This window comes from Corvus cornix, chromosome 2 (assembly GCF_000738735.6).
Source record: "Corvus cornix cornix isolate S_Up_H32 chromosome 2, ASM73873v5, whole genome shotgun sequence".
NCBI lineage: Eukaryota > Metazoa > Chordata > Aves > Passeriformes > Corvidae > Corvus > Corvus cornix.
The window spans coordinates 49,725,037-49,739,346 of NC_046333.1; the positions used below are offsets into that span (position 1 = coordinate 49,725,037).

The 14,310-nt window shown below is 42.5% G+C and overlaps 1 protein-coding gene and 1 long non-coding RNA gene across 9 annotated transcripts in view; one reads left to right on the top strand and one right to left on the bottom strand.

Moving 5' to 3' along the window:
* AHR (aryl hydrocarbon receptor) overlaps positions 1-8,626 on the bottom strand; it is a 62,617-nt gene extending 53,991 nt beyond the window's left edge. Inside the window, exons 1-2 of the mRNA XM_039570593.1 lie at positions 8,426-8,626; positions 651-838 (exon numbers count right to left, since the gene is read on the bottom strand). Of these exons, the coding sequence (XP_039426527.1) occupies positions 651-838; positions 8,426-8,481 (244 nt within the window). The 5' untranslated portion in view covers positions 8,482-8,626. The remainder of the gene's footprint in view (positions 1-650; positions 839-8,425) is intronic.
* Positions 8,623-14,310, top strand: part of LOC120411880 — a 126,860-nt gene continuing 121,172 nt past the window's right edge. For 6 of the 8 annotated variants that reach the window (XR_005604431.1, XR_005604430.1, XR_005604427.1 and 3 more), the window contains exon 1: positions 8,623-8,777. This is a non-coding gene — a long non-coding RNA (uncharacterized LOC120411880). The remainder of the gene's footprint in view (positions 8,778-14,310) is intronic. The other 2 variants (XR_005604436.1, XR_005604432.1) reach the window with 1 other exon arrangement.

A 14,310-nucleotide genomic window follows, 5' to 3' on the forward strand; every position in this document is an offset into this window, starting at 1 on the left:
AGGACACTCACTTCTGACCCCATGACTACTCTGAGTGTTGCTGTATTACCCTTGCCAGGACTGGGGTCACTGCACACCTGCCCACATAACTGGAGAACCTTAGCTGTCATTTTAATGCCTCATGTCCTGCATCAATCAGGACTTGGACACAGGAGAGATTTTGTCTCTATTCTTTACAAGTCACCTTTGCAATAAACTGTAGGAAGGGGCACTATCAATTACTTTACATCAAAGCAAAATCATTTTTGATGCATCATTAAGCAAAATACAACTGGATGGGAACTCATATGACATTTTGAAACTGTAACAGTTGTACAAAGGCAATTTTCAGAGGGGGAAAAGAGAAATCTCTTGGGTATCTTTGACAGTCTGATGAAGAGAACTGGAGGACTAATTAAGGGCAATATTACTTCCAAATGCAGGGCATTGAAAGGCTGGTGACCTAAGTGAAATGAAAGTAGTTACATTTGGTTTCAAGAAAGTGGAAAGCTTACTTTACAAAGTTACATTGTATATATTCAAGAAACTGGAGTTTCCATTAAAATACAGATAAATTTAACAGTTTTAAGTACTTAAACAGCTGAAATCAACATACAGTATAAAATGAATTTTACGAGCAGTTCAAACCCAAATAAATTCCCAGTGCTTACCGTCAAAAAAACTCTTAGCTCTCAGGTAACTGACGCTAAGCCTAAGCACAGACAGCTTATCCAATTTGGCGATAACATCTTGAGGGAAAGGCAGCAGGCTCGCCAAGCGGTCCAGCTCCGCATTCAAGCGGTCCCTGTGTCTCTTGGATGGATTGGACTTGACTCCTTCAGCTGGGGATGGCTTTACACTGTGGCAAAAAAACAAACACAATATGAATGCCAGGTCTGTTCCAAAATGAAGGCAAATATTTGCCAAGCCTAAAGTTACAAATTGTAACATTCTCAAACTGTAACAACTAAAATATTTTCCCAAGTGACTTTGTTTCCCATTGGAAAAAAAAAAATTAACCTAAAATGGCTTAATCTCCCTTCTAACACACACACACACTGGTTAAATGAACCAGTTTGAGCTACAACATCTATTTGAACTTGCAATGAACATTTGAAACCTTTGAGATTCAGCATTTTTTATAAAAAGCTTCCTATATTTTCAGTCAAATTTCACTTGAATTCTTCCTAATGATAGTATTCCAAATACATCAATAACTTTTAGTAATATTTGTGTACAAATAAATTTGACAGTACACTTTTTCACTTCAATAACAATTTCTCACAGATGTCCTCAATTTTTATCAGTCTGTAACAGGCTATTATTAATTGAACACAACAAAATTTTAGTAAGTTGCTAGGCATCCAAAACTATACAGAAAACCATGAGATACAGCTCAGCCAGCATATAAAATCTTTGTAGGAGCTCATCCTTTAAGTCACCTCTCAGCTGAAGCCATTTCATTTGAGTACAGCATGACAAAAGCATGCCTTTGTACCTCACAAAGAACAATTGTGAAAGCTTTGTTTTATGAATTACATAATGAAGGTTTTGTAAACTTGCTATTATCCATTCATATCCACCCTGAGCTCCAATTCCAGATACTTCTTCCCACATACACAGAAGTCTGGGAACAGGTTTAAACCCCTACTCATTTGAATTGCAATTAGTCATTACAAGCCAATACTGAAACCAAGTAATTTATATGCATAAGCCATAGTACATTTTATCTTCTTTATTAAATAGTTTACTAATTAAAGAGTGACTCACTTTGCTTTTCCAGTACTGCAGTTCTACATGAGATCTACAGCAGTTATCAATTTGTGCTTCTCTTACAGAAATGTTGGTTCTGCAAGATGCATCACTCAAAAATACTGAGCATTAAGACATTGAGCAGCTAATTTCTTCAGTAGTTCATTTAATCTGCTCCCAACTGTCATCCTTATATCAATTTTATGATAAGCAATTGCAGAAGTGCCAGTAGTTATTTTTGCCACTGCTTAAACCATATAGAAAAGTAATTTCATCTTGTGTTTTCAGTCAAATGAGTACTGATAGAGAGACATTCTTATTTTTAGCTTGTTTTTACTTTATGTTTCAATTACACTTCTTGTTAGTTTAAATTCAAGCCCTTCTTTTTACAGCCATTGCTTATTCAATTGTCACTTGTCAAAAACTTGCACTTAAGCCTGGCTGCCTGCTCCCCAGCACTACAACTGCCCTTTTCCACATTAAAGGAGCCTTATGCGGAGCCTGGAAATGTGAAGATGCCAAAATACAAAATGTCGTTAACAGACAGAAATATAATATATCAGCAGAAATTACTTCCCAGATGGATAAAGTTAAACTTGCTGCAGAGTAAATATTGTAAATTAGTAGTGCTTTATCCTGAAAAACATTTGAAAAGTGGGCAAAACAGTTGAATCAAGAATTGTGAAAATTCTTTCTCTTGAAAAAAAAAATAGGCTCATCATCAGTGGCAATGGATGACAAACTAAACTACTTGGTTAGATGTGTGCTTCAGTCACAAATCACAACTTTGACACCAGCAGTTTACCACATTCCCAAGTGAACATTAAATAATTTAGCAGGGTTTTCTTCATATTCTCTACTGCTGGCAGAATATTAACTTGTACAAGCCATATGATTAACAAAACTTAAGTATAGCCCTAAAAAAATCAAGTTCAAAATCATCAAGTATTAGCAGCAACATTAAAGGATATTTCTTAAATGGTTTTTTTTATGTATTAGACAGTTTCTAAATGTAGAAATAAAATCATGGATTTCAAACATTAAGCATGTAACAGTTGTATAACAACCAGTGAACAGCTAAGTACTATCAAATCAAAGTGATCTGCTTCTGAAAAGCAGAGGACCCCATAGAAACCATTCAACACATGCAAACTTTATGAAATAAATCAGCACTAAGTAACAGGCTTTTTTATCTTAACAACTGTCCCCTGCTTTGCTTTAAACATGAAAATTGACAAAGTAGTTGAAACTACGTGCAATTGTGCAGTCATCTCATCAGATAGTCAGTTAGATGTGATTGTTTTTCTACTTTAAGTTTACTTTCTAAAGATTTCTCTTACTTTTAACTAGCTCAAAGCATTTCCAAATACTAAGTTACCAGTATTTGCAGCATAAATATTGCCATATTCTCTCCCCCCAAATCAAACATTGATTATCCCTAATTTTTCCCCTTGTCACCCAACTAAAATTCATTATATAAAAATAGATCCTTCGGTGATGAAGGGAATAAGGGCGGAAGTGCTGGGGGCATAAGCAGCAAGCTAAACCATTTTCCATCCACTTACATAAACCCTCGATGCTAAAGACAGCCAAGCTTCAACGCAGAAAATGATCTTCAAGGCAAATTATGTGCAATGGCAAGATTAAATCCATGCATGTGCTTTATTTAAAAGAAAAAAAAAAAAAAAAAGACTAAAAGAAGGAATGTATTTAAGCTGATCTCTCCATTCTTAATCTTCTACCTTTCATAGGAAATCTGAATTCCCTAAGCAAAGACCAGAGATGTCTGTACACTCAGTGCCTCTAACTGATCTACAAATTATTGCCCAACAGCTGCAAGACAAGCAAGAACACTTAATTTTTGACTTAACAATTTTAAAGGATTTGCCATCACAACACCAGCTGACTGCTGTTTTCACAGGTCTGCTCAGAATATTTAATCAGAAGTTTTCACTACATGTGCTCATCATGCAAACCGGCACAGACATTAACACTAAATTATTAAAAAGTGCACAATTACCTGATTCTTAATTATTATCAAAAGGTCAAATTAAGTTTCAATATTTACATGCTCATTTGTATTATTTTAAAGTGAAATTGCAGCAGTTTCTGAGAAAATGCCAAAAGAGTACAAGTTTATTTTGTTCACGACAACATAAAACGCTGGGGAAAAAAGTAGAAAACCAAACAACCAAGCACTGAAAAGCATGATTCCTTAGTAACAAGACTGAAGTGTGAAATGAAATCAGAGAATAAAAGAATGTGCAAGAAGAACACTAGAGATACAGAGCCATGTTTTAAAAAAAAAAATAATTTGTTAAAAACCCCTAATTATTAGTTCATCAGAACTGTGTTATTGCTTAGGAAAGAAGGACATAAAGAACAAACAAGTCACCCAACTAATGGATTTAATCTTCTCAGCTTTGAAAATTTTTCATCTCACATTTAATAGTACATGCAAAAACATATGTTCTTCTTATGCATAGAATTTCACAGAGTGGAGGACAGGTATATGAAATCAGTTATCACTAAGCAAGTAATACAATCCTAAAAAATTTCTCTATTTACTTTAGCAACCGAAAAATACTTCTAAGCATTTACTCTTATTTCCCGCACTGAATTTACAGTTACTGAAAATTCCGCTGATGATTTATTTGGAAACAACGGATAAGACACAGACTATCGACTTCTTAGATTTAAAGCTGTTGTCAACCAATCTTGCAGGGGCAGAGACTCTTTGCAGTGGCTCTTTCAGCAGAGACTGAAACCAGTCCAGATTCAAACTGCTGAAGGGATAAAGTTGTTTTACCAAAAAACCCTCAAGCACTGACATGCTACTCATCTGATTTTGGGCTATTGTTTGTCCTCCAGTAGTAAATAGTTTTAGTTTGTTCAGGTTGGTTTGGCGCATGAAGGATTCAACCAGAGTGATAAAAACATCCAGAGCACTAATCAAGAATGAAAGTTTGACACTCAGTTTTAACATACCTCAATACTTTTTAAGATAACAAGCCAGGATTTCTTGGAAAAAAGAAACAAAAAATTAGGTTCCTGTCTACTGACCATGTTACCTATATATGTACACCTCCATTTGCTGCAGATTCTCTTTATAAAAAGCATACTTTTGCAAGAAACATTAACCAAAACCAACCAATCAAAAAAACCCAACAAACCTTAAAACAAGTGACTTTTAAGTAGCAGTCTACATGTAACATACAGCTACCCCAAGACTGACATATATATATAAGAAGTTTATTCTCCATATGACAAGAGTCTTAATTGCCTCCATTTCAAATAAGAGGTGCAAACTGCTTTGTAGCAGATACTGCTTTACACAAAGGAATATTTCAAAGATTATTTTTCTTTTCTGATGATCTTCCTTTTTGAAAGCTTATTCTGGCACTTCTTGTTTGTTTGCCTTGCAAGAACACATAAACAGTTTCAATTTTTTAAATTAAAATTTCTCTGCTCTGCTTTCTAACATTACTAGGACTACTCATCATTAAGGATCAACCAGTCAAACTTCTGGACCACTAATATCATAAATCTATTTAAGATAACACAGAAGAAAACACTATCGTAATTTTTAAATTTAGTCTACTAAATAAACAAATCATTATTCTTTTTGCCTCTGCATAGTATGAAACATTTAGAACTCCCCACCCCATTCCTTGTCTATTATATTTATCCAGTTATACAAAAGAATTCCTATCCAAACACTGAAAAAAAAAAAAACAACCAAACCAAATCAGAGCTAGCAGGCAGAGAGACATAAAAACTGCAAGTTGGAGCTGTACTTATATAATACCTTTCATCTCACGTTAGAATCTATCTGCAGTAAACCCCACTTCCATAAAACTTGCATTTTTTTCCCCTCCAACTACAATATTAGTATATTAGTTCACTTAATAATCACTAGCCAAAGAAATTCAAGGTTTGGAAAAAAAGACAAAAACCGAAAGCAGGGGCCACGCCATTGCTCCCCAAGCCTCAGTGGGGAGTGAAAAATCCCCCCAGCCTCGTTGCCACCAGGGGGACTCACAGGGTTCAAACCTTAAGGAGGGAGGAAATTGAAAGACTCCAAGGCATTGAGAAAGTGATTTCTGTAGCATACTACAAGCAATTGGAGTGCACATGTTCTGCATCTTTTTTTCTCTTCCCTCACATGACAAGATAATAAGATGAATTGCAGGAACAGTTGACTGTTATGTTCCCCCGCAATTGCTTTTCTTTTTCAGCTGCAATACTGTAATTCCCGACTGAATCAAAAAAGCACATTTCAACACTTGGCACTGTTAGACAACAGCCTGTGATTCCCTCTCAAATTCTGTTCTCTACAGGGCACACAGTAAAAACTGGGAGTTGTAGGGAGGAAGTTTCTTAAATTGTTACAGAGTTATGACCATGGTTTTCATGAGTTATTTGTACCTGAAACAAGAAGTACTTCCCCTATTTCATTCTTTTCCTATGGCAACTATAGCACTATACGTACACCTCCTTTCATTTATATAAGCTGTCTCCACAGATTTCTAATTATTATGCTCTACTGAGAGTTACATATATGGCAAACAAAACATTAGAAATATCAACAGATACAATCTCTTCTATAAAATATAAACTATACTAGTCTCGAAAATGTATCACCTCTTTTTTTTGTTTTTTTGTTTTTGAATAACCGAATTCTGCTGAGAGAAGGAAAAATCAACTTCAAACAGATTAAAATGACAGCATCAAACCTTTATTAGCCAGTACCAAGTACATCTTTCCTCTCTCCCGCAATCATTTAAAAAAAGATTATTGCCTGTCTCACTTTTTTTTGGCCTAAAGGTATGGTCTGATAAGTAACTTTGTGAGAAATCAGAGCCTAGCAATTTCTCCAAGGCTGGCCCAACAGAAGCAGCAACCAAAGAGCATAACACATTTTGAGAAGGAAAAAGGATGAACAGGATAAATGTGTTAAAAGCAAGATAAATGGCTTACATAAAAATAATTTCCAGTAATCCAAGCAAGGTGGGTTAATAATCAGCCTCCAATTACAGGTGAACAAACTGTTTCAATATGAATACTTTTATTTCGAGAAGAGACTTTTCCCTCTGATCCTAAGGCAAAGTCCCTTGATAGAAAAATAGTTCCCATTAGTAATGAAGCTTCAACTTCAACTAATCACAGCAGTTCAGCCAACTTACATAACAAGAAGATACAGGGGAAAGGATTACTTACACAGACACTACAGTAAGGTTAAACAAGAAGGTTTCACATCCTCTAGCTAAGGCTAACCAAAATTTAATAACAAGCCAGACATTAAGCGATCTCACCAGCAAGGCAGAATACCTCACCCTTTCACAATCAGAACCATTTGCCTTTAGCTATTAGTAGGCTACAAATGTCACCAATACATTTCACTTCCTCATGAACAAACACTGATTTCATTCTTAAAGATCCAAATCTGAAGTGTGAATTTAATTAGGTACCTCTACCTTTTTATTTGGAAATGAACGGTCAAAAAAGCAGACATTGGTCTCTTCATAATTAATGCATTTTCTAGCAGGGGAATTAAAAAAAAAAAATACATTTTTAGACCTTTTTTCCTAATCTGTGGGGTAAAAAAACCCCAAACTATATACATGCATTCATTCTAACAACTCCAAACTTAAAGAAGCAAGCACTCAAGCTAATTCCCTTTGCCCCAAGACAGTTGTCTGCTGTGAATCTAAAAACATATCATTCACAATATAATTTCATCAAATATTTTTTCATTTTTTGCTTTAATGCTTTTCTAGTCCTTGGAGTTATTTTACATCTACAGAAGTAACCCACAGAAATGCACAGGGATTTTTTGAGCTTGGCTTGTTTTTCTTGCAACTCAGTAGTTTACCTTTGCTACTTTTTATGACCTATAGATTCTTGACTTTCAGTTGAAAGTGCAAGTTAAGCATCTCCGCTAGCCTAAAAATTCCCCTCATGAGAGCAACGTTTTAGTGAAGGATATAAAACCTAGGATGCAAACCTAAAGCAGGTGCATCATACAAAATTACTCCGGCACTAAGCTGTTCCCACAGTTTCAAAAATATACATTAATTAACAAAAAGCCACCATATAGCCAAGCTTTTTTATTTTCCCCCTCTTTCGACTGGTCTACTGCACATGGGTTTCTTTGCCTCTACACAAATAAACGCATCACATTTCAGTCCTCGTAGGCAGGCCCTAAACGGTGGGAACCGGCCAAGCCTTTCCCGGCTCCGACCCCGCGCTCTCCGCAGAGACACCTGAGCGGGCCGGCGGCCGCGCGGTGCGGAGCGCTGCGGATGCGCAGCGGGGAGCGCGGCACCCGCCCCGGCGGGGCGAGCGCAGCCACCGCGCGGAGCCATCACCTCAGATGCCTCCCAATCTAGGTCAGCCGGCTGCGCCGCGCTGCCGGCACCGCTCCCCCCTTCCACCGCCGCGACCCTCCGCACCCCGACGCTCCCTTCTTCTTCTTTTTTCGGGGTGGAGGAGAAAAACCCTAAAAGCAGTAACAATCCTGCCGGCACCCCGAGGCACCAGCACCCCCGGGCGCCCTGCGCCGCACCGCCCCACGGCCGCCCCCGCCGGGCCCCCGCGGCGCGGTGCACCGCAGGACGGCGCGTCTCCGGGAAGCCCGTCGCTCGCTCTCCCCACCTCGCCTGGCCTCCCGCCCGTCCGCGGGGCCGCTTACATTTTTTGCACAGGTTTCCGCCGCTTGCGGCTGGCGTAGGTAACATTGGGGTTCATCCTGCCGCGGCTCTAGCGCCCCGCGCCGGGGGCGCCGCCGGCCGGGGGCCGCCGCCCCTCCTGCCCGCCTCGCCCCGGCTGCTGGGAGCGGGAGAGCCCCACCGGCGCCGCAGCCCTCGCTTTGCTCCGCCCGCGGGCCCCGCTCCTGCTGCCCGCGGCCGCCCGGAGCTCGCTCGCTCGCAGTGGCGGTGGCACCTTCCCCGGGCGGGCGAGGACGGGAGGCGGAGGCGCTGCGGGGCGGGATCCCAGGTGATCGGCGGCGGCTACACCCACTCACCGCCCCTGGAGGGGCACAGGTATGGGGGCGGTCGGGGCTTTCCAGCGCCGTTCGCGCCGCGTCTCCCCGCCGAGGCGACGCCGTCTCCCTGTCGGCTCCTCCGCGGCGGTGGGAGGGTGCGCGGCGGGCTCTGCACCCCGGCGCGGCCGCCGTCTGCTGGCCGAGCGCCTGTCAGAGTGCGCGGCGCCGGGACCGCCCCGCACCGCCCGGCCCGGCCCCGCGCCCGCTCCCGGCCGGGTCCCGCCCCGCCCGGCTGACAGCCGCCACCGCCCCCTCGCCGGGGAGGCCCCTCGCGGCGGCGGCGGGGCGGAGGGGGCAGGGGCGGCCGCGCCGCCATGTTGGGAAGGTCACGCGAGGAGAGGGAGGACCCGCGCGGCGGCGGGGGGAGCGCGGCGGGAGCGCTCCGGGATGGGGGTGGGGTGGGGATGGGATGGGGAGATGGAAAAACCCCGAGCCACTGGTGGCCGGGGAGCGATGCGAGGGGGGTCCCGCGGCCAGTGAGAAGGAAGGTCAGCTCCGAGCGCTCATGTAGCCCCAATAACAGAAAATAGTCGTGGGGGGGAAAAAAATCACAGCGTTCAGGTTGAAAGACAAATGACACCAGCTCAGTGTCACAGTGAGGCCCGTGTCTGTCACTACCCCGCCCCCTTCACCCCCCCCTCCCGCTTCCAGTCTCCGCTGCGCTGACCCCGTCACAGCCGCAAGTCGCCCCAGCAGAGAAACCCAAAATAATACGCGACCGCCCAAAATAGGGGGTTAGTGGGGGAGAAGCGCAAAGGCACCGCGCTCCACCGAGGACAAGGACAGCAGGACACCTGGGGACAGAACGGGAATCACTGAGGGCAAGGTTGTCGCTCGCCGAGCGACTGGGAGAAACGGCGGGTCTCAGTGACCGAGGACGCGGCTCATTAGGTGATGAATCTCTGAGTTATTACACTGACATTTTAGGCTAAACACTTGTTTCAAAGGAAAGGAGCTGCATGGGAAAGTTACTGCCAGATTGCTGACTAGTAAAACCGTCCGAGAAAGCCCCGGTGCCGCTCTGACCCGCCGTCGCTCCCCCGCCCGTTCTCTCCCTCCGGTCCCTTTCGCCGCCACTGCAGCAAGCATCAGAGCTCTTCTCTCCCCTGGAATAACCGCAATAAATTTTCTCTCAGCGCTAAACCTGAGAGCCCGGGAATCGCCCTGTGTAAACACAGGTTGCTCGCGGTCACGGCTGAGAGGAGAGTCGGGAAGAGCACCCTTTTCTCCTCCCTTGCCGACGCACCTGCGCCCCATGGGGACGGCCCTGCCCCGCCGCCGGAGCGCGACCGCAGCTGCGGGCTCGACCCCGGCCCCGCGGTGCGGTTCCCCCCGCAGCCACCCGCGCCCAGCGGGCGGGAGGCCGAGGCAGTGTCCGTGGTGCTGCTCTGGCTGCCCCGTCCGCAGGGGCTGGCCGAGCTGTCAGCATCGCACCAGCGGCGGGAGGCTCGCCCCTTGCTTCGCTGCTGCTGGAGCCCCGGTTCCACGGGCGTTTCGGCTCCGCTCTGCCGACGGAAGAGATAGCGGTGGCCCCGGTGCTATCGTACGGCAAAAAGCTGGGGCTGAGCGCGGCGCCCGTCCCGCGGCACAGCGGCTTCCCCGGAGCGGCGGCCGCGGGGTCCCTTTGGGCGGGCCGTGCCCCGCTGGGTCCGGCACTAGGCAGCATAGGGCGCCCTCGGTTATCAGCTGAATTGCTCGGGTTTAGTTCCCTGCCATCCTATGCCAGGGGCAAAGTACACTGAAGCCACAACAGGCAGATAACATTAGTTTGACTAAACCTCAACGATGCTAATGGGCTTGTCAGATGCCAGGGATTTGTCAAATGATGTTTTGCAGAAATAGGTCTTCAGAATACAACATATTTGGGAAAATATAGTAAGAGGACCTTATGCCTTATGAGGTCAATGTCTTGCAGTCACAGTCCTGCCAACTTTCTGACCAAACATTTTTGCAGAGGACACCAACTTTTTGGTAGCTTCTTTCCTCTGTCCCTTTCCTCTTCACTCTCATCTCTCTTCACAAGATCACACCAGCATCCTAGAAAAAACAAGCAGGTAATACTGTACATGTCTTCCTTCTCTTTTCCAGCCCCTTTCTTCTTTTGATTTTAGGGCTGAAACTGGAAATTCACACACTTTCTTCACTCCATACACATCCATCTATGGAAGCACTCAGTTTCTTCCAGCCTAAATTTCCCAGTCCCTTTCAGTGCTCTTTTCATCCCCAACCTCTTCGTATTCATTGGTTTCTTTCTCTGTCAACACAAGTGGGCTGTGATCAATCCATACAACATAAATTGCTGATCTGCTTTCATTCTTCTCTTCATTTACATTATCTTTGTGTTGAAAGCTTACAATCATTGTTCATGGCTCCTCTTCTAATTTTTAATTTAATTGCTTCCAGTCTTTTATTCATTCACTGTGAGATTGAACAAAGACTTCTTATTTTCCACTGGCTTCATATCACAATTGTTTCTTGATCTGTTGTGCTACCTAGGTAGCAGAGAGACACCCGTACTTACACTCTTATTTGCTGGCTCCAAATCTGCTGAGGGTTACATGAACAAGGAAGTAGCCTCCCACGAGGGACTTCATCTCCCAATTCCCTTCTGTGGCCATGGGAATTGCATGGCACCAGCAAGGTACTGTGGTTACTGTTAGCTCCCTAATTTGGAAATAGTAAGGTAAATTCATGCTGCTAGGCAGAAGCGGCATCTTCTGTACATCTGCAATCCAATCCACAGCCTGTTGTTAGAAATCCACTCCAATGGGGCAGCCACCTATTTAACAGCAAGTATGACATTTCAGATGTTCAGCACACAGAGAATTGCAGAATGCATGGAAAATGTCCATTTTAGGCAGTTAACTAAAAAATTCTAAAAATTACCCACAACTTTTGCGAATCTGTTCTCCTCTGACATTCTTACTGTCTCTTTGCCTAATGCACTGTCTCAGTATTTTCTTTTCTATTTGATAATTTGGGTACAGTAGAGATCTTGCCTCATATTGAGTGTAAAACAAGAAAAACTATACAACCATGATTCAGCAATCTTAAAACCTCCTTTACAGTGTATGTTTTTGTTGGACTTTTTATTATTTTTCTTTTTTGAACTAGTATTTTGTCATGTTTTACATGTTTGGTCTTGCAAAGGATGACTGTGGTTAATGTCATAATGTGGACAATTAAAAAAGGTTTAATTCCTATGGAGATCACTTTCATGCATATAGTGCTCTCATCTCTTCTCATTTTATCTTTAGGCTACTACCCAGGTGTTTTACTAGGTCTAAACCAAAGAACACATCTTCCTGTAATAAATTCTCTCAAACCACTAGCAATCACTTTTCTCCTCATACTCAAATCCAGCATTTTTTTGCCCTTGTAGATATGAATTGTGGTGCCAATCGATGAGATTTTTAAGAAAAATATGTTTGTGCATCTAATGAGCTGTGCCTTTCCCCATCCCCAGCGTGTGTGAGGTCCAGTACCCAGTATGCCTTGCAGTTGTTATCCTCTGAAACTTCCAGAGCTCTCACTTGTCAGCAGTCACACCTGCTGCCCTAGCTCCAAAATGAGCTGTATAGTTTTTTTCCACACAATTCCACGTTCTGCCCCATTTCTGCATCTCCTACCCTGAACAGTTCCCTCCTAATTTCTGTCTCCTGGCCCTTCAATCATTTCCTATGGTAGGGGCTATTTGGAAGAGGGGACTTTTACTAAACAGACAGAAATTCCTGAGTGGGCTGGAGTTTCACAGGGTCACCATGAGACCAACAAAAATCTTGTCATTTGGGAGGAATTTATAAGAATTATAAACATTGCTTGCTATCTTAGGGTCATCTCTGACTCATTTCTAGCTTTTATCCTACTCTTTCTATCCATGGCCAAAATTTTCCTTCCCTCAGCTTAATTCTATGTGCTGACTTGTTCTAGCTGTTTGCAGTGCAAATAACACAGAAGAAATCTAGTCTGGTTATCTGTGATTTCTTTCCTCCTTCCCTGGAGACATGGAAAGAAGATTGTGATTTTAAACCATGATTTATGCATCTCAGGTTTTATGGATATACAGAACTACTGCTGATTTAGCTGTTATTTTCTGTGTTCTGCTATGAAAGAATATCTATGGCAACTCAGATGAGTCTCTTCCTACTCATTTCAGGGAAGTAATCATCTGTGGAAGTTGAATGAGAGTCAGCAAATTACATGTATACGGATTCTTTGGTGACTGGGAAGGTCATACAAATACATCACAGTGAGAAACAAGGATTGTTGAAGGAGATTCTACCCCACTTTTTAAAACTTAAACAGAAGTAATTATATAGAGAAAAAAGAAAATCAGTAATGAGACTAATATTAGAGAAGCCTCATTTGCTGGTACTAATTGAACTGTCTACAGTTTTAATGGGAAAATGGGATTGACAAGAAACTTCCCCCTCCCCCACCCTTCTATTTATATTTTTGTCAGCATAGGACAGAACCACCACATTCTTTTTCTCTTCTCCCATTCAGACACCTGCCTCCCCACTCCCCTTGCAGGTGCTGCTGATGTGTTAGTGTTTAAAATCACGCCCAGCTTCTATTGAGTATTTAACTTAGGGAGCATTTCCAGAAGTTGAAGAGCCATATAAAGGATGAAAAATATGAAATATAATTAGTATTTGGGCAAGTAGAATATAATCCTCACATAGTGGTTCCTGCTGATAGGTCTTGGTTAATAATGGTGTTTTAATTATTTTAAATTCATTGACTTGCACTAATCCGATGTAATCTATAGTCTGAATTGTTCCAACAGAGCCCCAAAAAAATTCTTGAGTAGATGAAAACCACATTTAAAGACTGTGTTCAAGATTTTTCGACTTGGAAAAAGTTTGGGCAATTAGTAAGAATCATCTGTAAGGCAGGATCATGATTCTGCTCAAATCTTATGATATATAAAATAAAAAGCATATTGCACCTCTAAGTACAGGGATAAAGGAACAATATTATTATAAAGTGTAAAAGTCAGTACATTGATTAGTATTCTGAGGTTTTTTTCTCATATGCAGAAACAAGTAGAAGAACACAAATTTATACAGAAACTGCCTCTTTGTTCAAGAGAACTCTTTTTTCAAACCAAAAAGTTCCGAAGAGCTATACAGCTATAGCAAGCAACTTGAATGAAAATTGCCTGCCTAAAACATTCATCAATCCTCTTTTATCCAGAAGCATTCAAAGCAAATTTTATTATATAGCTAAAATAGTCTTCCATTATTATGCCCAAGGACCTTTGTTTTTGTCCTGAAAAGTAAAGAACCGCTCATTATTTTAATCCAGCATAATCCACTCCCAGTCAAGTACTGGAAGGCATAAATCAATCAGTGATAACAAGTCATCTCTTCCCAAGGGCAAGTCAGGATGACCCAAGAGATCCTCTTAACCAAGACCCCAGCAGTTAGACACCTGTATGACTGACAGCCACTCCTTCTTCCTCCTCTCCTTCCTTCTTGATGGAGTGAGCTTATGTTTGTCACATGAATACACAAAGAGTTACATCT